Source organism: Podarcis filfolensis (genome assembly GCF_964270895.1).
Source record: "Podarcis filfolensis genome assembly, chromosome: 13".
Taxonomy (NCBI): domain Eukaryota; kingdom Metazoa; phylum Chordata; class Lepidosauria; order Squamata; family Lacertidae; genus Podarcis; species Podarcis filfolensis.
In genome coordinates this window covers 23,606,988-23,631,837 of record NC_139615.1, presented here as the reverse complement: position 1 = coordinate 23,631,837, position 24,850 = coordinate 23,606,988, and the positions used below count along the sequence as shown (strand labels likewise).

The 24,850-nt window shown below is 39.9% G+C and overlaps 3 protein-coding genes across 5 annotated transcripts; 1 reads left to right on the top strand and 2 right to left on the bottom strand.

Annotated features, from left to right (window-relative positions):
- Nucleotides 1-628: 628 nt before the first annotated feature.
- LOC310746627 (olfactory receptor 14A16-like) lies at nucleotides 629-24,114 on the bottom strand. 3 transcript variants are annotated; one of them, XM_083580594.1, is made up of 5 exons: nucleotides 23,437-24,114; nucleotides 21,310-21,522; nucleotides 20,152-20,278; nucleotides 3,801-3,895; nucleotides 629-2,283 (listed from the first exon to the last, which is right to left on the bottom strand). In XM_083580594.1, exon 5 carries the CDS (start codon nucleotides 2,274-2,276, stop codon nucleotides 1,293-1,295), a length of 984 nt encoding a protein of 327 aa, XP_083436720.1. In that variant the 5' UTR covers nucleotides 2,277-2,283; nucleotides 3,801-3,895; nucleotides 20,152-20,278; nucleotides 21,310-21,522; nucleotides 23,437-24,114; the 3' UTR covers nucleotides 629-1,292. The 3 variants fall into 3 exon arrangements, with proteins under 3 accessions (XP_083436720.1, XP_083436718.1, XP_083436719.1); XM_083580592.1 differs by lacking the exons at nucleotides 629-2,283; nucleotides 3,801-3,895 and adding an exon at nucleotides 18,214-19,124 and having other exon boundaries at nucleotides 20,152-20,281; XM_083580593.1 differs by lacking the exons at nucleotides 629-2,283; nucleotides 3,801-3,895 and adding an exon at nucleotides 18,214-19,124.
- LOC310748573 (olfactory receptor 14A16-like) lies at nucleotides 7,050-8,030 on the bottom strand (the record flags this gene model as incomplete). Its single annotated transcript, XM_083584425.1, has 1 exon — nucleotides 7,050-8,030. One exon carries the CDS (start codon nucleotides 8,028-8,030, stop codon nucleotides 7,050-7,052), a length of 981 nt encoding a protein of 326 aa, XP_083440551.1.
- LOC310748572 (olfactory receptor 14C36-like) lies at nucleotides 14,738-15,679 on the top strand (the record flags this gene model as incomplete). Its single annotated transcript, XM_083584424.1, has 1 exon — nucleotides 14,738-15,679. One exon carries the CDS (start codon nucleotides 14,738-14,740, stop codon nucleotides 15,677-15,679), a length of 942 nt encoding a protein of 313 aa, XP_083440550.1.
- Nucleotides 24,115-24,850: the final 736 nt, after the last annotated feature.

Genomic DNA, 24,850 nt, shown 5'->3' with positions numbered 1-24,850 from the left:
GGAGGAGGAGGAGGAGGAGGGGGCTCCTCCAGCCTTCCAAGGATACGTTTTACAGCCAACTTAAGTTTTAGCAAAGGAGACAAATAAAATTAATTTAACCTGTTCATTACTACACTGAATGAACACCAATGCTTTAAACAATGACTCAAGCTTTAACTGAGCATTTGTTCTGTTTTATACAGAAGTATGTGAAATATACACTTTGTTGTGGCTAGGGAGAAGTCCCTGTATGGCACAATTACATGCTAAGATTAGGTTGCTAGTGGTAAACAAAGCTTGCTGCATCTATTCAAAATGTCTTTGTTATATGCCATGGCAGATGAGAAACACACTTGCTACACTATCCATTGAAAACAACATTGTCCTAAACCTTGGTCTCTCAGCCATTGTGCTACAGTTTGCACAATCCAAAGTTCAAGAAGTCCCATTCTGAGCAGTGACAGTACACTACGTAACACAATGGAACTATTACTTGAAGTATTTTGTTGGGATTCCTATCTTTTGGTTAGCGTTCTTTATTTTAGAATATTCATTATATTTATCTTTGAAAAGATAAATAAACATTTATAAATAAAAAGTACCCAGCTGAATTATTAAAGCTTACAACTTTAATTTGTTATTATTTATATAATATTTATGGTATTTACCTTTTTTGAAATTCTAAGTGCTTGGTAACATGACCTCAGAGTAAAGCTGCATTGTATTGATTCTTTTACCTAGCACTGAAACAGAAGCTTACTTTAAAGCTAATTGAAGGAAGACCATTTTTTTTTAAGTTAGTGCCCATACAATTTACAGAATCTTGAAGAAAAAGGTTATAAATACTTGCTTTTTGCCACCCTAGCTTACTACAGACAGTACATAATATAAAAAACCCAGCCAGTGAGCTCAGCTTGGTGCCCCCCCTAACCTTGGTGACCTAGATGACTGCCCATTTGTGCACCCCTAAGTCTGGCCCTGGTTGGCTACTTCAAAGGTTATCTTGTACATGTATAATCTCTTGCCGATGCAGGAAATCCACTACTACCACATCACTGACAAACAGCCACCCAGGCTTCTCAAGAAACCCACTTTTGATAAAGTCTGCTCTACTGCCAAACAACTTGTTCTATCAGGAACTAATTCCAAATCAAAATCTACTTACAAAATATACAAAATCTCATTATTTGAACCTATTTGTGTGGCTCTTGTCCTTCTTGAGCAACAGAGAACACTGCACTAAGCATATCCAATTCCTTTAACCGATCCTTATAAGACATCCAGTTTTCTATCATAAGAGTTATACATAGAAATCACCTTTGCAGCAGCATAAGACTGTAGAAGGTATTCAAAGGAAATAACCTCAAATTCAATAGATTTGACACAGCATTTTTTATCTCCCTATTTCTCATGCTGTAGATAATTGGATTCATCAAGGGTGGAACTATGGAGTAGACCATGGCAAATGCCAAATCCACATGTGATGGGGTGTCAGAGGCAGGCTTAAGGTAAGCAAAGTATCCGGTGAATATAAATAGGGAGAAAACTAATAGGTGTGGAAGGCAAGTTGAAAAAGCCTTTTGCCTTCCTTCAGTAGAAGGTATTTTCAGAACTGCAGTAAAAATTTGCACATAGGATACAATGATGAAGATAAAGCTTCCTGTCCCAATGACAACACTTAAACCAACAACTCCAATTTCAATGAGGTACAAATCAGAGCAGGCCATCTTAAGTAAATGTGGGATTTCACAGAAAAATTGATTGACCACATTGGAGCAAAATTCAGGTGCAAAGGTACCTCCGGTGTGTAACACTCCATAGAGAAAGCTGATGATCCATACACTAACAATCATTTGGATGCAAGCTTCCTTATTCACCAGGATCTCATAATGTAATGGTTTGCAAATGGCAATGTACCTATCATAAGCCATGACTGTGAGAAGAGAGAAATCTGATGCTACAAAGAAGACATACAAGAGGACTTGAGCAACACAGCCAGAGTAAGAAATGTGTCCGGTACTCATGAGGGAATTTGCCATGGATTTGGGGATAATGACTGAAACCGAGCCAATGTCCTGTATAGCCAAGTTCATCAGAAAGAAATACATAGGAGTGTGCAGGTGGTGGTCAAATGCTACTGCAGAGATGATGAGAAGATTTCCTGTAACTGTAGCAAGATAAAAAGCAAGGAATCCAAAGAAGTGTAGAATCTGCAGTTCCCGAATCTGTGAGAATTCCAGCAGATAAAACTCTGACGGAGCAGATTGATTGATTATTCTTTCCTCCTTGACATCCATGCTGCCTCTGGAAAGAACAGTTGTTAAAAATGAGAGTATTATTATTATTATTATTATTATTATTATTATTATTATTATATCTAAATTATTTTAGAATAAGGCAATGTTCTGAGGAAGAAAAGCTGATGTTGATAACTGTAATATGTGTAATGTATTATTAGAATTGATGTTTGCAAACTCATTATACTAGTTTGATGTAACTAAAGCACAATGTCATTTAACAGTTTGAAGTTTCCATAAATCAACTGCCAAATATCCCACCTTCCAGTCATCGAGTCCCTGAGTGTGTAAACTCAAGTCACGTTTCATACACGCAAGAATGTTGTCCACATTCACTGCCTAATTAGACGATCTTAATGTTGCCTCTCTAACAGTGTGAAAATAATGTGGTAGCTCAATTATAAAAGGAAAAAGAACCAACTCATACCATCCCAAACTGGTCATCTTTAACATTTCGCAAATTAACTAGGGGGATTTTACTGATCCATTGTGTTTCTTGATTTCTCATCAGGCACAGTTGCTTAGTAAAATCAGAGTATGCCTCCAACTTACTGATACTTTCCCCCATTCACAGATATGTCCTTCCATTCATGCTTACACAAGTCACTCCCTGGCATCTCCAAGATGGACTGAAAAATGTCACTGTCTGACATCCTGGAGAGCTGCTACCAGACACTGTAGTGTCCTACAGAGGTTTTCTACACTGATTTGCAGTGGCTTTCCAGGGTTTCAGACAGGATTTCTTTCACCCCACCCCCTGAGCTTTACATGAAGATAGGAATGAACCCTTTGAAGCCTTGCAAAAAGCTGCAGGAGAGGGACTGTGAGTAATATCATAGAATCATAGAGCAGTAAAGTTGGAAGAGGGAAATCTAGTCCAACCCCCTGCAATGCTGGGATTTTTTCCTCCAACATGGGGCTCAAATCCATCACTGAGATTAAGAGTCTCATGCTCTACCGACTGAGCTCTCCCAGCTCATCATGGGAAGGGTGTTTCCAGCAATCCCACCCCTTCTCTTGGAAGCCCTTTGGTTGCCTCTTTTCGACCAAAGAGAAAAGGGTTTCAAAGAAAGGAAGCATATAGATGGTTGAGGAATGTTTATAGAATAGCCAAAAGGAAAGGAAGAATGAGAATGTGGGCAAGGAGAGGAATTTGGACTTATTGAACCTGATAGCTGTATGACAGGCACAAATAAAAAGTAACTGCCTTAGAAACACAACATTTCTGACACTACAAAATTATATGTGATGTAATTATTAGCTGGGTTGAAATGGATTAATGGATTATTATTTTTTAATCCAGGCTTCACATGGTATAATGTGAAGTTATTCAGCAATCTGACACAAAAGAATAATAGAATCATAGAGCTGGAAGGAATGCTGAGGGTCATCTAGTCCAACCCCCTGCAATGCAGGACTATGCAGCCATCCCATACGGGGATCAACCCTGCAACCATGCTCTAAGCAGCTGAGCTATCCAGGCTTCATTCACAGTATATATCCAATACTTCAGAAAACATCTACCTGAGATGTACACATCCTTCCTCAGGAACACTGGACTACTTATAGCAAACTTCCAAGGCTTTTCTTTAATGTAGAAAAGTCCTCTCCTTAGGATACTTCAGGTGAGGAAGAAGAAGAAGAGTTTGGATTTGATATCACGCTTTATCACTACCCTAAGGAGTCTCAAAGCGGCTAACCATCTCCTTTCCTTCCTCACCCCCCCCCCCCACAACAAACACTCTGTGAGGTTACTGGGTCTGAGAGACTTCAGAGAAGTGTGACTAGCCCAACGTCACCCAGCAGCTGCATGTGGAGGAGCAGGGATGCGGACCCAGATCACCAGATTACGAGTCCACCGCTCTTAACCACTTCACCACACTGGTGTAGTGTTCAATTCAATTTTTAGTTGACATTAAATACTAATATTTAGTCTTGCTATCGATAACCTGTAGCCATCCAAGATGGAGATTATACATCAGATTTATTTAATCCACATTGCAATTCACTTGATTGTGTGAAAATACCTGAATATTTCAAGAAAATAGACAAATTGCATACACTGAAGTACTTTGTGCAATTCCAGACTCAAGAATACAGAGAAACTTTCAGGATACAGCGCCTATACAGTATGTAGAGGAAAGACTATGATAGAGAGACAGGGACAGGGACAGGGACAGGGGAGATTCATTATTTTCATATAGAGTGCAATTGCAAAAAAACAACATAAAAACACACTAAACAGCTTACTATTTTTCTTTGTAGAATTCTTTCCACTTTTTCTCCTCCAGTGAAATTAAACGATTGCATATCATAGCAGCTACACATGCAATTATATAAAAATACTCCTACACTTGGAACTATAAGGGCAATAAAATTTGTCAGCATGGGGAGGAGATTTATTAATAACTCATTTCTGTTTCTAGAGATTTGGTTTCAGAGGAATTGAAAGCCTCTCAGTAGTAAAGCTGTACAGAAACAAAATTATTTCAGATATGACAATTCAAAGAAACAACAGCTTAGGATGGATATATGCCCATTTTCAGAAGCACCCACAACAGGAAGTGCAGCAAGGTGAATGGTCACAGCTGCATGTTTAATTAGTATCAGGGACATAGAATTATGGAATGAGGTGTTTGGGGGAAAGTCAAGTTAGCTCTACTCCCTTTCTCAAATGAGGAAGGTATCTTTTTTTGATCCATCTATCCCTCTCCTCCATTCATAGGACGTGAACGGTAATAGCATTTTATTCTGTGAACTGCCCTGAGACCTCCAGGTACAGGGCAGTATATTTTTATTTTTATTTTTAATTAATTCCAAAGAGGTAGCTGTATCTCATCCCACCACAAAACAGCTCCAACTGACCTACATCATTTGCTCCCTCATTTTACCCTCATAGGAACTGTAAGGAAAACACTAGCTAAGGCCAAAGATCAAACAGTGAACTTTTTGTGTGAGTGGGAATTTTAACCCATTTCAATACGATCAAACAGACTTCCCCCTACTAGTGCCCTTCAGATGTTTTAGACCAACTCCTATCAGCCCTAGCCAGAATAAGCTAATGGTCACTCCAAAATAACACAAAGGCACACCAAAATAATACACAAGGATGGGGGGGGGGGAGAAAGTTGCTGTAAACAGAAGGTCTCCTGCAGATACCATTTCATCAGCAGATCTGTTCCATTTGGGCCTTTAGTGTGGTGGCATTTACCCTGTGGAAATCCTTCTACTTATAAATTAGGCAATGTCTATATTGCCTTTTTGGCATCTGCTGAAGACTTTCATCTTCCAGCATACCTTCTAAGTGGATAGTCTTATCCTAGTTGGTATCTGAATTGGATTTCACAATATTTGTGCTAAATCAGGACTTCTTTTACCCTTGGTTAACCCTCCAGGGGTGAAATGTGGGTGATGGGTGCAGTCACCCCACAATCTCTCTCTCACACACAGAGAGGCACACATTTCAAAGAACACCTACTTCTCAGTTGATTCATGGAGATGAGCTGAAGAGTAGGGCTATTTCTCCACTTTATTCATCAAACGATCACCATGATGACTAGGGACTGGGTGCTGGTCTCATCCAAACATGGAATCAACATTCTCTTTTGTACTTTTTGTCAAATTCAGAAAAGTCTTGGCTAGGGCTGAAAAAATGGGGGGGGGGGGCTCCAAATAGTATGCTGTTAGCCTCCCTACTTCTAAATAACAGAGATTTATTTTTCAGAGTACAATAAACAAGAGTGATATCAATCCAGTATGGATTACACAGACCATGAGCTTACATTTATAAGAATTAGAATGTCAACAAACAGAGCAAAAAGTAAATTAACATATAAAGAGAAAAGTAGTATAAATGCCTCTTTACTTATGAACACTTCAGAATAATGTTGAGTTACAGAGTATTTCAAACCTTAACATGTCCAATTTACAATACTCTCAACTTCTGAAATGTATTTCAGGTGCAAAATGATCATAAATTAGATGGGAAATGTGAGTATTTAGGCAGAATATAATAATTTAAAAAAACTAATATTCTAAATTTTACAGCTTAAATATGTGCACATAGTGTAAACATCACAAAAATATCAGTTCCCCATTGGGATTTACAAATACTGTATATTTATAGGGAAAGCTTGTGAGATTATTAACACATTAGACACAGAAAAAATATTCTTGTGCCTTGAACCAGAGCCCTCAACCCAAATTATATGAATGTCTGGGGTACAATCTTTAGCTATTTAATTATTGAAGTAAACTTAATTGAATTCAGTGGTGACTATGTACAATCTGACATGCACAAAATGGCACTGTAATTTTGTTTAACTGAGGAAGGGCAACTAAAGATAAATCCAGTCAAGACAGAAGCAATGGTGAACACCAGCCAATCTGAGCAGACAACAAAGGTGTAAATGGTGCAACTGGCCTGGAGGAATGGATGGAGGATGACTTTGTGAACACATAGAGAATTTTGTGTCTACACACCCAAATGTACCCATGAAATAAATGGTGAGTTTCACAGAAATCAGAGTTGAAAGTGACTTAAAATGTCATTTTGCTGATGCAGGAAAGCCCCTATCATAGCATCCCTAGTAAGATGACCATCCAGCATTTGCCTTAAAAAAAATGACTCATTTTCATCACCCTTTGACATCACCCTATTTTACTGTCAAAGTAATCTTTCATCAAAATATCCTTTGTAGAAAATCCACCCTATTGGTGCAGGTCTTGGCATCTGGAGCAAAGGGAACACTAAGCTAAACATAGCCAGCCCCTTCACCTTTGAAGAAAAAAACTAGAGAAGGCATTCATAGAAGAGAGCCTCGAACCCAGTAGTTTTGACAAAGCATTTTTTACCTCCTTGTTTCTCATGCTGTAGATTATGGGATTCATCAGTGGTGGAACCATGGAATATATCATGGTAAATGCCAAATCCAAGTGTGATGGACTGTTAGAGGTGGGCTTGAGGTAAGCAAAGCAGCCAGTGAACACAAATATAGAGACAACAATGAGGTGGGGAAGGCATGTTGAGAAGGCCCTTTGCCTTCCCTCAACAGAGGGGGTTTTCAGCACTTCGGTGAAGATGTGCACATAGGTTGCAATGATGAAGATGAAGCATCCTAACACAGTGACAGATCCTAACACAATAGCTCCAATTTCAAAAAGGTACAAATCAGAACAGGCCATCTTAAGCAAATGTGGGACTTCACAGAAAAACTGATTGACCACATTGGAGCAAAAGGGGGAGGAAAAGGTACATCCAGTGTGTAAAACTCCACAAAAAAAGCTGCTGATCCATACTCTAATAATCATTTGGATGCAGGCTTGCATATTCATCAACATCTCATACTGTAGCGGTTTGCAAATGGCAACATATCGATCATATGCCATAACCGTGAGGAGAAAGAAATCAGATATTAAAAAGAAGAGAAAGAAGAAGACTTGAGCAACACATCCTGGGTAAGAAATGTATCTAATATTTAAGAGGGTATTGGCCATGGATTTGGGCATAATCACTGAAACTGAACCAAGGTCCTGTATAGCTAAGTTCATGAGAAAGAAGTACATCGGTGTTTGCAGGTGGGAGTCAAAGGCTACTGCAGAGATGATGAGAAGATTTCCTGTAAGTGCTGCCAGATAAAAAGCAAGGAACATAAAGAAGTGTAGAATCTGTAGTTCCCTTACTTCTGAAAATTCCATTAGAAGAAATCCTGACAGAGAGGATTGATTAACTATGCTTTGCTCCTTAGTATCCATGCCGTCTGTGGAAGGAAACAGGCAGGTGTTAAGAGGAAACTGAAACATTGTAAGTAGTGGACCTACTGTACTTGCACTTTTGATTTTAAAATAGCAATAAAGGTTACAGCTATACATCATGTATTTTGGAAAAAGAAGTTATGCTAGGTCTGTACACCAAGGTAGTGGTATAATCTAAAATATGCAGATGGAAGCAACTTTAGAATTGGTAATGAGACAGGGTCAGGCAGGGGAAGAATAGGTGATTGCTGTAATTGAGTATACATTGACTTAGATCACTTCTACTTCTTTTTTAAGAATTCATGCTGATTTGTTTGTTCAAATTTTACAAAAAGGGGATATAATAGCCATTGTTTATTGAACATTCATTCTGATTTGGTTGTTGAGAGGTGCACTTTCTCAATACTTTCCTTAGTGCAAAAAAATTATAGTAGAGCCCCAAATCCACAAAAATATCCATTCACCTGGGGGTGGGGTTGCCACACAGCACGGTCATGTCCAGACAGGGGAAATCACCACCTACCTGCATGGCTGGGGGAGGGGGACGGTTGCCTAATACCACCCTCCACCTTGCTGTGCCAGACCTTCAAAATGGGCAGGCCTTACCCACAAACCAATTGGGGAAAGGGCATGGGGGGCTGCCCACCCCTGATATATTTAGGAAGGCAACCTGGAGCAGGCTGCATTCTTGGTTGATTTGCCAGTATGTAACTAAACACATATGAAGACCTCACCTGGATCAGGCAAAAGAACTCTAGAATCCTGTTCTCACAGTGACCAACCAGATCCCTATGAGAAGCCTGAGTTGAAGAGCAATCACTAGTTTTTACTGATATTTGGAGGCAGACTGCTGTCTTTGATACTAGAGGTGGAACAGAGCCATCATGGCCAGTAGATGCCATTAGCACTTTGTTTCATAAATTAGTCTGATTCTCTTTTAAAGCCACCCAAGTTGGTGACCATCACTACAATTTGTGGAAGTGAATTCCATAGCTAAAGGATACACTATGTGAAGAAGTACAGGTACTTTCTTTTGTCTATCCTAAATTTAACAACCTTAAGGTTCTAGGAAATCTAGGAAATACTTGGAAATCTCCACTTTTCTGTATTTTGTATTCTGTATTCTGTATTCTGTATTTTGCAGTGCAGTTCTGCAATCTCCCCCCCCCAAAAAAAAATGTTTGTATAGTGTATATTAAGGGAAACTGCAATAAAAATGCACACAACAGTGAATGTTAGTGGGGGAAATGTACAAAGATATATTGTGTTTGGGGAAAGTTCTTGTAAAATGTATGTACTGGATATAATTGTGTGAAAATGAATATTTTAAGGAAAAAATGTGCATGGCAATTTGTATGAATATTCATTCAGATTATTCAGCAAGAAACACACACAAACTGATGTGGAAATAGTGCAAAGAGAACTTAAGATTGTAAAAATGAGAAATGGAGAAAAATCTAAATTGAGAGATTCATCCATCCTTATCAAAGACTGCACAACAGACTCTTTACCCATTCTAAGCATCTAAAATGAACTGTAATATTCTGTTCTGTTTGAGTTTCATTGACAATAGAGAGTGCTAGGGGAGGAGCAAATGTATGGGAAAGAAAAGAATGAGAGAGGAGAAAGGAAGGAGAGTGCATTGTTTTTATACTGAGAGCAGTTGACTACTAAGATCATAAGAAAAATGTAAGCACCTAATAGCATACCTTTTTTCTTCACAAATTTCTCTCAGCTTCATATTCTCTCCCCACCCCCCTCCTTCGGTGGAAGTATTGAACATGTATCAGTTGAGCCATACATGACACTTTATAAAACCCTGCGTGTGGATCTATGATGACAATATCAATTTGTTAATGTGGGAAGGGACAATCATGTCCCTTTTGCGTTCTTGGAGATCTGCTCTCTTGGGAATCCAAGACTTCTCATTAGTAAGGCATACTAAACAACTTTAATTCTGTTTTTTGCTAATATGGTTAGTAAAGACTGACAAAAGTTCATGAGAATTACAGATTACAGGAAGATAGAAAGCTGTCTTGTACTGAATCAGACCATTGGTCTATGTAGCTCAGCATTTTTTACACTGACTGGCATTGGCTCTCCAGAATGCCTGAATGTTCCTGATGCTTTTGCCCTACACCTAGATGCTATCTCACACACTAACTGTCTTGTTAAAAAAGTATCATAGAATCATATAATTGTAAGAGTTGTAAGGGACACCAAGGGTCATCTAGTCCAACCCTTTGCAATGCAGGAATCAAAGACCTCTTTGCCCATACAGAAGCCAAACCCATGACCTTGGTATTGTTAGCACCAAGTCCTTAAAAAGGACTTCATCACCCTTTGACAAAACCTATTTTACTGCCAATGCAATGTTCCATAAAAATGTCCTTTGTTGCAAATCCAACCTCTTGATGCAGGTCTTTCCATTTGGAGCAACAGAGAAAACTAAGCAAAACATATCCAGGCCCTTCACATTTGAAGAAAAAAGCTAGAGAGGGCATTCATAGAAGAGTGCCTCAAACCCAGTACTTTTGACAAAGCACCTTTTACCACCTTGCTTCTCAAGCTGTAAGTTACTGGATTCATCAGTGGTGGAACCATGGTATATATTATGGTAAGTGACAAACTTAATTGGGAAGCATGTTGGGAATGTTACTGGTCTTCACCAGCAAATCCCTTTCACATTTCTTGGCATATGCTTTGCAAGGAAACCCTCCAGCCCACCCCCCATCATCACTGTCAAACCCATTCTACAAAAGACCACAGGTTGGATACATATGGGCCTTCAATGGCCTCCACAAGATGATCCAGGAAAAAAGATTCCCAGCACTGGCCTTTTAGTTAGAACAGAGATTGATGAAGAATTGGGAGGGGAAGGTTTGGGGACACACGCACACCAAGATTGCCACCACTGTCTTGTTTTCATGAGGAGACAGGTGGGGAAAAAATAGGCAGGACAAAATATGTGGGTTTAAACTAGGGCCACTTTATTAATAACAACTTGTGAACTGTGCAGGAGACATGGGTCCTAGCCGGGGGGGGGGGCTGAACTCTTTGTGGCCCTCAAATAATTCTTGAGCTAGGGCTGAGGGCGCCCCCCATGAGGGGGGGTGCCTCTCCGGTGCCTTCCTGGTGACGCGCAGCTTGGGACGTCCATAAATCTCCAGTCCTGGCACGCTCCCAGTGACACATATGAGATGATTACGTGCACACTCAATGACTCAACTCAGCAGAGTATAGCAGAAATGAAGTGGAGCTTGGTGTGTGCTTTCTAAGTATTTATTAAACAATATATACAGGACAAAGGAATCATGGCGTTTCCTCTCTTCTTTTTCCAAAAGAGAGAGAGAAAGTACAGCAGTACAACAGAGTGGAAGAGATAAGACTAGCTTCCGTTTTCACAGTTTCCAAGCCTGGAAACTAAACATAGACATGTAATTACACATCCAGCAATGGAGCAGTGAAATGCTAACAGTTCAGGGGGCAGAGGAGACTGAGCATGGAGCCACGGGTTCTGTGGCTGGCTTCTCCTCAATGCAGTTTCATTCCTGAAGCCCTAGTGATGAAGTAGACCACACACAAGCATTATTTATGCTTATATTTTTAAATACTTTTTATTAATTTTTCATTAATAACAATCCAATGGTAACCATATGAATACATTTCCAAATCATGCCCAATCTCAATACAAGCCAATTAAACAGTCTGAATTAAACATTTTGGCTGACTTCCTGTGTTCCGGCTGTCAGGAGTTGATATTGTTCCCTTGATCCTGCGCCAATTCTTTTAATTAATCCAAGTTCCACTATTCCGATCTAATCCTTTGTTCTTGCAGCCACTGATGCAATGACTTTCAAAGATGTTTGTATAAATCCATATCAGTTACCTTGCAGAGAGAATTTATTTCATGTAGCTGTGTGGAATACAGTGGTACCTCAGGTACATATGCTTCAGGTTACATACGCTTCAGGTTACAGACTCTGCTAACCCAGAAATAGTACCTCGGGTTAAGAACTTTGCTTCAGCATGAGAATAGAAATCGTGCTCCGGCGGCGTGGCAGCAGCAGGAGGCCCCATTAACTAAAGTGGTGCTTCAGGTTAAGAACAGTTTCAGGTTAAGAACTGACCTCCAAATTAAGTACTTAACCCAAGGTACCGCTGTATTTGTTTTCCTTCTTCTTTTGTTCATGTTGGAATCAGTTCTCTTTCCTCCGCCGAGAGCTCTTTTGCAAGTATGCCACAACTCTCCATCTTGCTTTGAAATCGAAAGCAGTCCAGGTCCGGCTGTGACTTCTGAACCACTTCCAATATTCATCTCCTTGCTTTTAACGAGCTGGTGTCTCATCAAAACCATAATAAATCAAAGTTGAGCTCTCTTTAATTGGCAATGTGCAAATCCTCATAAAATCCCACACAGTCCATTCTTTCAGGCATTCCATAGATAAATGTCCTTGATATGTGTTTTTTGGAGGAGGCTGTCACTACCATATTAAACATCTTGGATAAACCTCTCCACCACACCTCCAGGTTGTCAGAAGGAAGGAAGGAAGGAAGGAAGGAAGGAAGGAAGGAAGGAAGGAAGGAAGGAAAAGACTTATTGCACTTCCACCTTTTTCTGCTATTAAAAAAAGAGAGCCACGCTTATACCCATTTCCTTTTTGTTCCTTCCTTGTTCTCCATAGCTTCTCAAACCCTTTGTTTTGTTTTCATGCACTTTGAATAGAACTGTACAGTTCTCCACAGAATGTCAATGGAAACAGTGGTTGAGGATGACCTTCTAGAGCATATCAAGGCCCCTGAAAAGGAAAGGGGCAAAAAGGCAGTAAACCAGGGAGACCAAAACTATAAGTGGAGCTTTAAAGAAATGAAAATGTTCAATTATTTTGTGTTCTGTTAAGTGGTTATTAGACAGTTGCTTTATCTTCCAAGGTTCTTGTGGTGAGAGCCCTGTAGACATCCACAACACCCTTGTGGGTAAGTCCATGCTACTCAATTTCTGTTTTAATTTCTCCCTTTGGGTCTCTGCTGCTACATATGCAGATTTCTGAAGAACAGATTCTTGAAATCTGAACACGAGCAGAGATAGATCAATCGTCTCCAAATAAACACAGTGATTGCACTATTATATCAAAAAGGCATTCTTAAGAGAAATTAACAGGTAATTTAAGGTTTGGAAATGATTTTCTGGTTTTTGTTTCTCTAGCTAATTCACTGAAATCTAAGTAAATTTGAATAAATTGTGAATTTGAACAATTATAGTAGGAGGCAATTCAATGAGGAACTAGAAAAAAAACGTGTGGCTTACTGGTGCCCAAATTTCATCAACTGCTATTGAAAACATGTAGATTGCTTATAAGGATGTATTTACTAGTCATTAGTCACAGTAGTGTGACAGTAATGCTACAGCCTCCCCATTAAATTTTAAACCATTCTAGATTGTGAATGCAGAAGACCTGCAAACTGATAAGAAACTGTGATTCAAAAATTTAAATAAAAAGGAAGGATGTACATTGTAGGAAAGAAATGTGGCAAATGAGATTTGAAAAGCAAAATAATACATTCTTTTAAGACTGACAATATAACCAGCTAATTCAATGAACAAGTTGCAATGTAGAAAAGAAAGACAGTTTTCCTTGTTCCATGATCTCTTCTTTCTTTTCTTCCAATTATATGTATATTCTACTAGTACATAGATGGGAAATTTGTGGCCCCCCAGATTCCGGATTCTGCAACTCCCATCAACCCAGCCACAATGGTAAATGGACAGGGTTTATGGGAGCTGTAATCCACAAACCTCTTAATGGTGCCTGGTTTGCCAACTCTGAACTCCTGGTTTGCTACTTAAAGTATAAGCATAAAATATCTAGGAACTGTTGGAAGAACAACAGCAGGGATCATTCAGCTGGTAACTCAAGGGTTAATTCTGCTGACAGTGGTGGTGGAGGAGGAGATGTTGTGTACCTACCCATCAGAATGGCATGATCCTTGCTGATATAACATGAGTTATTATTGTCTTGTTAGCTTTGAGGGAATTTTCCTCTGTATGTTTGTTGAACATCTGCCTTTTCTGTACAAGGCCTGACATAAAAAAGACAAAATCCCTCTGTTTCCCCCTCTGCTCAAATTATGCACTGTTTTTGTTTCATTTTATCTCTGGACTCTATTTTAATTATTCAAGTTGTTCTGTTAACAGGGAAGACCCTCCATCTCCCCAGCACAGACAAACTGTGAATTAGGAATCCAGAGTACAGTGGTACCTCTGGTTACGTACTTAATTTGTTCCGGAGGTCCGTTCTTAACCTGAAACTGTTCTTAACCTGAAGCACCACTTTAGCTAATGGGGCCTCCTGCTGCTGCCATGCCGCCGCCACACGATTTCTGTTCTCATCCTGAAGCAAAGTTCTTAACCCGAGGTACTATTTCTGGGTTAGTGGAGTCTGTAACCTGAAACATATGTAACTTGAAGCGAATGTAACCCGGGGTACCACTGTATGTCAAAGCCATTCAGTTAGATAATGTTCTTCTCCCAACCTTATATGGCCACGCTTACACATCTTTGCTTTACACTTTGTGTTTTACCAAAAAATAAAAGCTCATAGTGGGTTTGCTAAACACACAATGGTGACAAAGAAACTTGCAAAATCTTTGTTTTCTTGCCAACATTTCCTCCTGTTCTCTCCACAGAATATTTTCCAACCAAAGGAATGGTAAACCAAACATCTGTGACAGAATTCATCCTTCTAGGGTTTTCTGATATTCGAGAGCTCCAGATCTTACATTTTGTGTTGTTTCTCTCTCTTTATTTAGCAGCCTTAATGGGGAACTTCCTCATCATTGTAACCATAACCCGAATCCAACATCTTCATACTCCCATGTATTTTTTCCTGGCTTTCCTATCCTCCATTGATGCCTGCTACATTTCTACCACTGTGCCCAAATCCATGGTCAATTCCTTGATTAATGTCAATGTGATTTCATTCTCTGGCTGTGTCGCCCAGGTTTTCTTGGTTGTCACATTTGCAGGGGCTGAGCTGTCCTTTCTCACTGTTATGGCTTATGACCGTTATGTAGCAATCTGCCACCCTCTACAATACATGCTGATTATGAACTGGAATGCCTGTCTTCAAATGGCAGCTGCTTTGTTGCTCAGCAGTGTCCTCAATGGTGTGATCCACACTGTAAACACATTTAGGCTACATTTCTGCCAGTCTAATGTGATTGAACAATATTTCTGTGATATCCCTCAGTTATATAGGATATCTTGTACAAACACGGAAGCCAGTGAGCGCTTCACGCTTGCCAGTGTCTTTTGTCTGGGGTTGTTCTGCTTTTTGCTTGTCTTGGTGTCCTACAGTTATATCTTCTCTGCAGTGTTCAAGATTCAGTCAGCACAGGGAAGGTATAAAGCCTTTTCCACCTGTATCCCACATTTGACCATATTTTCTTTGTTTGTTTCTACTGTTATGCTATCCTACATGAGACCAAAGGCTTTGTCCTCTCCATCTCTGGATTTGGTAGCTGCTGTTTTGTATGCCATTTTGCCACCTCTGATGAATCCCATAATTTATAGCCTGAGAAACAAAGAGATCCAAGGTGCTTTGCGTAAAATGTCTCAGAAAAAAATAGAAATGAATTTTGCCTGGTGACCTCAGATGGAAGACTACTAGGGTTGTGTCCAATATCTTTCACATTTAGAGCAGAGTCATTGACATGAATTGACATAACAAACTTCCAACTATTAATTTCAATAGGGCTACTTAGAGTAGAACTTAGTTGGAGACAACCTTTTGCTAATAATTATTTCCCTATTTAAAATATTTGTATGCTGCCTTTCTACCTAACCATAGGGGCTCCAAGGTTGCTCATCATTTTATGATAAATGCCAGTTCGCCTAAGCATACGGACATTGTATCCATGAATGGAGGCAAAGATTGTACATGGACACCCCATCTCAACATCCTTGTGCACGAAATCCCACCCACTGCAGTGGGCATCCACATCCATTTATCTTAATGTGAATAGAACACCTCACACTATCAAGTATTCTGCTTTATCAGGGGTCTCCATTGTGTGGAGCATTCTATTTGTATATATAAAAAAGCATTAACCTGAGCCCTGAGCTCATGTTTAAAGTGGCTGTGGCTTAGCAGGCTCTCAGCAGCCCCCAATTCCCCCTTCTCAGTCTTTGTGTGCTTCTTGGACTAATACAAGAAGGAGCCATAGTTTGACTCCCAACTCGGCAAATACTGCACGTGAAATGAAGAAACTCTCTAAGAAAGGATTTTATAAGCTTTGCTAACCCAAAGACTACATGATCCTTTTTGTAAAGAAACCAAGTACTTTTCTTTTTAAGACATTTGGAACCTTTCTTCTTCTTTGTTTTACTCCCAGTTGATGAAAATTTGTTTCATGCCACTGCTGGAAACTCTGTGAGTAAACCACAGTGGGTGTTACTGGGTTGTTGTTGTTTTTTGTGGTTTTATTTTTTGATTTTATTCTGTAAACCACTCTGAGACCTGTAGGTGTATCGTGGTATATAAACAACAACTACTACTACTACAACTGCAAAAATTCACTTATTTGCAAAGCTAAGTGTCTGTGATTCATTCTAGCCTGAGTATTTTCATGTGGAATGTTTGTTTAAAGATGGATGGGGGCAGGTATAAATCTAACTATGTACTTGGTAGCAATCACAATTGTACAGTGGTACCTCTAGTTACGAACTTAATTTGTTCCGGAGGTCCATTCTTAACCTGAAACTGTTCTTAACTAGAGGCGTGCTTTAGCTAATGGGGCCTCTTGCTGCCACTGCACCGCCAGCACACAATTTCCGTTCTCATCCTGGGGCAAAGTTCTCAACTCAAGGTAACTCTTCCAGGTTAGCAGAGTTTGTAACCTGAAGCATTTTTAACCTGAGGCGTTTGTAACTCGAGGTATCACTGTCCTGGAGATTAGGAATCTCTCTTCCAAACCTCTTTCTCCAACACAGACAGAGGCAGCCCCCTCTAAATAAAAATTCTACTCAGCCACCTCATCCACCCAGCTTAGGCCACCTAAATTCTGGGAGCCTGGATGTTGCAAGAAGGAAGACTAATGAGTAGATGTTTCAAACTTGAATGCCAGGATGCCAGTCTCCTTTGTGATTGGTTAGGAAGGCTAGCCATATCCAGCTGTATTCCCTGCCTTTAGGAGTAAGCTTCCTGAAATTTCCTCAAGAAAAAGGGGAGAGTGTCTGTCTGTTCAGACAGTTTGGCAAAAGAAAAGAAAAGAAAAGAAAAGAAAAGCTTTTAAGAAGTGTAGGACAGATCCATATTGTTGCATACCACTCCAATCACCAAGTGCTGCGAGATTCCAGGGGTCCTAGGTGCTTACCCAGGATCTCTGTTTCCTTTGGAATGAGGTACAGTGGAGAATGTGGTGTTTTTAGGCTAAGGGGTTTATTTGCACATATATAGAACCTTAGCCTGTGATGGAGGGGTTCACAGCATTAACATTCCAAGAGGGTCTTGCTGCTCCCAGAGCCACATACTGGGATTTCAACAGAAATCAGTCTTTCCCAGCTGCCCAACTTGAAGTTTCCAGATTCTAGTTTATACCTTCCAAGACTCAACTCTCAATGATGGCCTTTGTATTTCTATTAACCAGTGAGTTGAGGAAGGCGGTTCAACCCATTTGCCATATGCCACAGAAGAACTCCCTTTGTTACCTTAATGGCCCATACCTAAAGGGCCATTATCTCACCAGGAAGATAGCTTTGATATTCCAGGAACTGGATGCGTATTGCATCCAGGAATTGTAAAGGGGCTCAAGCATACAGCATACCCCCCTGCCACACCCACAAAAATTCAATAATAATATATTCATGAGGGCTGCGAAAGTGTTGTTATATCTATGGAAGTTTTTGATGTTTTATAACAGCAGGGATGCACAGCTATTATTTTCACTTCTATTCAAAGCACCACCCCACAATGCCTCTGAAACCAAACTGTCAACTGTGACATGATGAATCCAACCGATTACACAGAACCAACATCACTAGAAGCATTGATCTACAAATACAGTTTAATGAATACATTGCATGAAAGCTAGATAGAAAATGGAGAAGGACTGAAAGTACACAACACACACACACACACACACACACACACACACACACACACACAATTAAGGTTATAATAAGGATAAATAATTAATTCCCTTTTCCTGTTAGTTGCTTCCTGGTGTTTAGATCAGGTCTTAGAACAATGATATAACATTTGGGGAAGAAAATGCAAGCCAAGAGGCCGGTGTTGGAAGCCAAGATGGCAAACATCTCCACTGCCACAATGTATTTCCCTTTTGTGCTCAGATAACCTGGAATAAAGGAGACCCAGACACTGCAAAACACCAACATGCTGAACGTGATGAACTTGGCTTCATTGAAAGAGTCAGGCAGTTTTCTGGCAAGGAAAGCCACGGTGAAGCTGATGATAGCCAAAAAGCCCAGGTAGCCAAGGACACAGTAGAACATGGTGATTGAACCTTCATTGCATTCAACAATGATGTGCCCAGCCAGAGAGTGCATGTCAAGATCTGGGAATGGAGGAAAGCTTGACAGCCAAGAGGTACAAATGCCTACTTGGATGAGGGAGCAGGAGAGAACAACAGCATTTGCCACCTTCTGCCCTAGCCATTTCCTCATTGTGTTGCCTGGCTTTGTGGCCAGAAAGGCCAGGATCACAATGATGGTCTTTGCCAGCACAGAAGAAACTGCAACCGAGAACACGATGCCAAAGGCTGTTTGCCGTAGAAGGCAAGTCACCTTCTCAGGTTTGCCAATGAAGAGCAAGCAAGAAAGGAAGCAAAGCAGGATGGAGATGAGAAGAGTGATGGTAATGTTCTGGTTGTTGGCTTTGACAATGGGGGTATTCCAGTTCTTCACAAATGTGTATATCACTATACCAGTCACTACAGCAAAGGAAACAGCAAGAGAAACTAAAATAATCCCCAAATGCTCCTCATAGGATAGGAAAATTCTAACTTTGTTTATGCATTCATTTTTGTCCGCATTTGGATATTGCTCTTCTGGGCACTTGGCACAATTAATTGCATCTAAAAGGGGCAAAAATAACATCATTAAGTCTACCCCATTCATATGTCATTGTATAGTGTATGAAGATAATGAAGTAATGATAAACATTGTACCGTATTTTTCGCCCTATAGGACGCACTTTTTCTCCTCCAAAAATGAAGAGGAAATGTGTGTGTGTCCTATGGGGCGAATGCAGGCTTTCGCTGAAGCCTGGAGAGCGAGAGGGGTCGGTTTTTTTTCCTTTATTTCCCCCCCCCCAAAAAAAAATAAGTGCGTCCTATGGGCCGGTGCGTCCTATAGGGCGAAAAATACAGTATTTCTCATTATTTTTAATTTTTAAGAATGACATGCTTCCGAGTCTCCTCTTGGTACCCAAGCTGTTTGGTATATTTAAAATGATATTGTGTTCTCCATTTAATGACTGTCAATTTTCTCCTTTTTGCCAGGGTGGATGAAATGTACATGCCTGGATTTCCTTCACTGACTTTTCGTTGTAGGTGTGTGGGAGAAGAGATAACAGTTATCCTATATGGGTGGGTAGGGGAGCCTAGGAGTTAGGGCCATGTGAAGGGATTTATTTTTGCAGAGATTGAAAAATGGAGACTGCTCGTGTCCACGTCTCAGGGTCTGGGCCAGGCCCACTTGCCACTACAGTTCGTGCAATGTGATATCATAATATCACGGCACACACATGTGACATCATGACGTCATAGCACCACCCTGGGCACCCATAATCTGGGACCCAAGTTGGCGCCACTGTTGCTAGCTTAATTTACACCAGGTTGCAAGGTCATGTGACCCAGCTGAATGGGCTTTGGATCCTATTCCCCACTGGCCCTGCTAGTTCCTTAGAATTCCACCTTTGCAGGTGTGATTATCTTTTGCTTTGACTGGTAATCAGATTGGAATTTGTGCAATGTATCTCATTTCATTTTCATTTGTCTTTATCTAACTGTTCTATATGTTGTTACTTTATTCCAAAAAAATGAATCTCTCTCTCCTCCCCGCCCCCCTACACACATCCCAATGAAAATTGATGTCTCATACTTGTTTCTTTAGATATCATGTCTTCTGGACATGGGACACAGTCATGACAGCAAACTTGTTTCCCTTCCTGTGCCATCTTTCTATATCCAAGGAGGCAGCTGTCAACACACATTGCTTGAGGTGGTGTCTGCTCAAACAAAAAGTTTTTGAAAATGAAGGTGGCATCAATCTTTTCAGACCAACTAGTACATTTATATTTTCTCTTTTTGGGGCATGAAATCATGACTTCCAATCCCTGATGGGGCACCTTTTTGTAATGCAAAGCGGTTAAAAATGGCAACATACTGAATTTTAAACAGCATCAAAAATTGATGATACTGTTATGTGTTTGTGGGCATCAGACTCCTATGAGTTTGCTGTCTGTTCTTCTTGGCATATGTCTGACTCAAGACAATAGTGTGTTCCTCTGGGGATGAAGTCTGAACAACTGCATCGTTTTTGCTGTGTTAGTGGTACTGAAGTGACTTCTCCGGGACGCAAGGCTGGGCAGTGTATATGGAAGTCCTGGGCTGCCCAGATGACAATACATTCCTCTTGCTCTCACTGATGTCGTCCAAAGGGAATCAGAGCCATAAAACTGGGACTGGATGCAGTATGTGTTAAGAGTTAATTTTATTTGAGGTGTTAGCCTGGTGTAATGGGTCATTAAGACAACACAGGATCAAAGGGCTAAGTGTGAAAAGGCATTTTAATGAGGCCTTTCCTGCTCTGCATATATAAGCCTGGCGTTTAGAATAGAGAGTTGGAAATAATGTGTGCAGAAGCATAGTGCAGGAGGTGTTAGGAGGGTAAGTTAGGCATTATGTGACCTAAGAAGGCAAGCTACAGAGCAGAGATCCTGCTGTGCCTATGTATTTATGTGTAACTAAATGATATATAATATAGACACCATCTCATCGTCCAGAAGGAAACACAGCATGCTTGGAACTAAGTGGAATCTCTAACCACTCAGAGGTTATGGGGGACAATGTCAGCTTTAAAATCAGCTTACTCTGTATGTCTCCTAACAGTGTAGATCTGAAGAATCTGGCATTTTTACAAGTGTCACAAAATGTCCTTCTGCATGAGAGAGGAATTTGTAGTGTTTATGTTTTGAATATCACCTGGGGCATGTTTAATGGCTGTTTCCTGAACATTTTGAAATATATAAATTCCTACCTGTTTGAATTTGTTATTCCACACAATCATATTCCCTCTGATAATGAAACTATGATTTGCTGAAATTTTTCCAACCTGGCGTTTGAGACCAGTTCGATTGCGGTAAACAACCCAGTTGATGATATCATAGCCAGCTGAAACTTCTCCATTTTCTATCAGGACTTCATGCCCAGCACCATTGTTAAAATGAATATTTTTCAGTGAAGAATGGACCTAAACTGAGAAAGAACATTATTGTGTGTCTGTAAATTTGAGCTTATTATTCTGAATCTGTTTAAGCTACCATTCAGTCAGAGGCAAACATTTTATATTATAAGAAGAGCCTGCTGGATCAGGCCAAAATGTAGAATTTAGGACATTTCCTCCAGCCTTATGAGAGCTTTCTCCCATTCAGCAAAGCTTGCTCTGAGCCTGGCTTCGGCTGGGGAGGGTGGGATATAAATAAAATTTCCAGGGGAAGGCATGTCAGTGATTGGGGTGCTCTGGGAAAATATTTCACCATGATTAAAACTTAAATATGTCCATCCAAATGGAAGACACTCCACTTCTCCTATCCCTCTCCTCTTGAGCTCAGGACATCTACCTAGTCAGCTTGATTTCCCTCCCTCCCTCCTTCCTTCCTTCCTTCCTTCCTTTAACATATTGGGCAATTGCAGAATCTGTGGCTCAGAGCAATCAGGGAATTGTTGATTGAACTCAAGGAGCTGGTTAATGACAAAATACAATCTGGGAATGTGAAAACCTCACCCTTTCACAGAGCCAAGGTACATCCATTGGATTTAATTCTCCACTAAAAGATCTCTAGAGAATATCATGGCTATAAGAGTGTGCTAAAAATTTAACCATCAGAGTTGATCTCACCTGCAAAATGAAATTCATCAGAATGATAGACTTTACCTGCCATGGCTGAATATTCAAGGGTTTGAATTTGCCTTTATTAGCCAGCATTAGTTTTTGGCTTGGGACATCAATGGCATGTAAAGCATGAGCTATTGCATGGAGAGCATTGTAGATAACATAACTCTCAACAGTCATATCCATCTCAAACCTAGATGCAGTCAATGTTTCCAGTTTCTCCTTTCCTGTACATCTTTCACACATTTGACAACGTGTAAACCCTTCACTAGGAATCGAACAGTCAAAAGCATATTGCCAGAACAAACATAGAAAGTGCATGAGTGATTCATCCGATTTTAAGTTCTTGATAAAATTATGGAATCTGGGAACAGGATGTTTCTGTACTGAGAAATACAGGGTGCCACTGAAAGCCCTTTCAAAACCAGAGGATAAATCTATCTCCTGAGTGAAATCCCACCGAGCTGTTATAATCCAAACCTTCCTAATATCAATTATTTTGAAAAGGTCACAAACGTGTACTCTGAGTTTTAAGTCCCACAGAGAATAATAATTTCCACTGACAATAAACACATTGACTTCAGACTGAAGTGCTGCATCAATCTTTGGCATTTGTGTATAGAAGGCCTCATCACGGTCTTGTGATGCTCTTTCTATCTTCAGCAATAAGGCAACACAAATGCTATTCTGGGCAAGCAGAGGTGTTAAAATCTGCACAAAGTCTTCTCCATCATCATCATCTGAAACAATGATGCCAATCCATGTCCATTCAAAATGAAGGAGTATCTGGACAATCCCAACAGGCTGAATAGTTTCACTTGGTGCCATTCGGTATAAAGAAGGGAAATGTGTTTTGCTGCTCAGTTTTGTGTCATAGGCTCCATAAGTGAGCTACTGTAATACAGGAGACAAGGCTTATTAGAGCTTGGAGAAATAACAAGAAATTGCCCATTAGGTATCTAGTAGTACCAAATTTTCTGAATATTCTTTAGAAATAAGATTTTCTATATTACTTCCACACTCACATCCCAGCATGTGATTTCCAACAGAATATTTTAGGCTCTTGCTCTAATTGAATAATTCAGAGACTAAGCTCAACTTAATGAAGTAGATGCTACTTCTGACTAGATGTATATAAAGGTTTGCATTGTTAATTGCATGAGCTACATTGTATGTGTGAATGAGCTAACCATCAGTTTGCACAGAACTTAAGCATAGTCACAAATTCCATTCATGTAAAGGAGCAGATAAGAAGACTGGAGACAAACACACCTGTGGTATCTTGTACTGATTCAAGATGGTGGCCATCTGATAGGCATCTTCTACAGTGAGACCTCCAATGACAGACAACACTTTCTTATTCATGTCATAATTATTTATTGCCTTCCTTTGCTGTGGGAACAGTAGGTCCAGGGTGGTCTCATATATAGTTCTTGCATCAAAAAGGTTGTCATAGATGTGGAAACCCAAAGTGACATTGGGCAACAGCCTGGGATTCTTATTGATCTCATGAATGGCAAAAATAAATGTGAGGACATGCTGATAATTTTTATACACTGGACTGCAATAAGATAGATAAATTGTCATAGCGCCATCTATTACAAAGACTATTATCACCCTCAGTTTCATGTAGAAAGTTTGCTGTTCACCTGATCCACATGAGGATATGAAAGGGATGTTAAGAACAAAAAGAATATGGGAATGTAGCTGTAGGTGTGGAAATGTCAGCAAAAGGGATAATACAAAGTGGCCCAAAAGTAGGTATACTGCTTTAGAATTCACTTTCTTTGTTGTTGACTCAAGTTCACTGTCATCATTCACTATATCAGTAAGGAAAAATAATCCTTTTATCTGACTCCACTATTCTTTCCAACTGCCGCACTATTCTTTCCAACTGCCAGCCTGAAATTTAACTGCCACTTTGTTGTGTGTTAGTTATCTGTACCCATATAATTTCCCCTTTGAGGAAATTGCTTTGACATTTTTCTTTACTATCAAGTAGTATATAAATTGTATGAAATATATCTAAAATAAACTTAAGCCTGCCCTTGGCTGTTCCGCGTTGAGATTAGTAGCTGAATTGTGCTCTTGTTTTTTTGTTTCTTTATTTGTTTTTCATGGTTTGGGATGATATGCAGAAAGTATGATTAATAAAACCCAGTATGAAACTCCTACTCAAATTTATGGATGTCTGATCTGTGTGCATATAGATGGCAATATTTCTGTTTGAAATGACTCACTCATTTACAAGAGCAAAAGCTTGCCTTTGTGCATCCCAACATTTTCACTTTATTGCAAGTTTCATGGAAGCGAATACACCTTACAACCTTGTTTCAAAAGCTTAACAACCGTATCTACACATTTCTCAAACTACTTTTATTAATTATTTGCTGTAGTGTCATTTCCCAGCAATGTGTACAATAATGCAATTGTAAACCTCATGTGACACACACATCCTTTCTTCTCCAAAATAATATTTTCTGCAGTTTTGCTGATATCTAGAATTGTCACCAATGAGTTGGGCATTGATGTAATCTGTTATGATAGTCATTGCACTTCTAAATCCTAAATCCAAGTTTGTAATACAGTGGTGCCTCGCAAGATGAATGCCTCGCAAAACGAAAAAAGCGCAAGACGAAAGGGTTTTTTTGGTTTTTGCGTTGCTTCGCTAGACGATTTTCCCTAT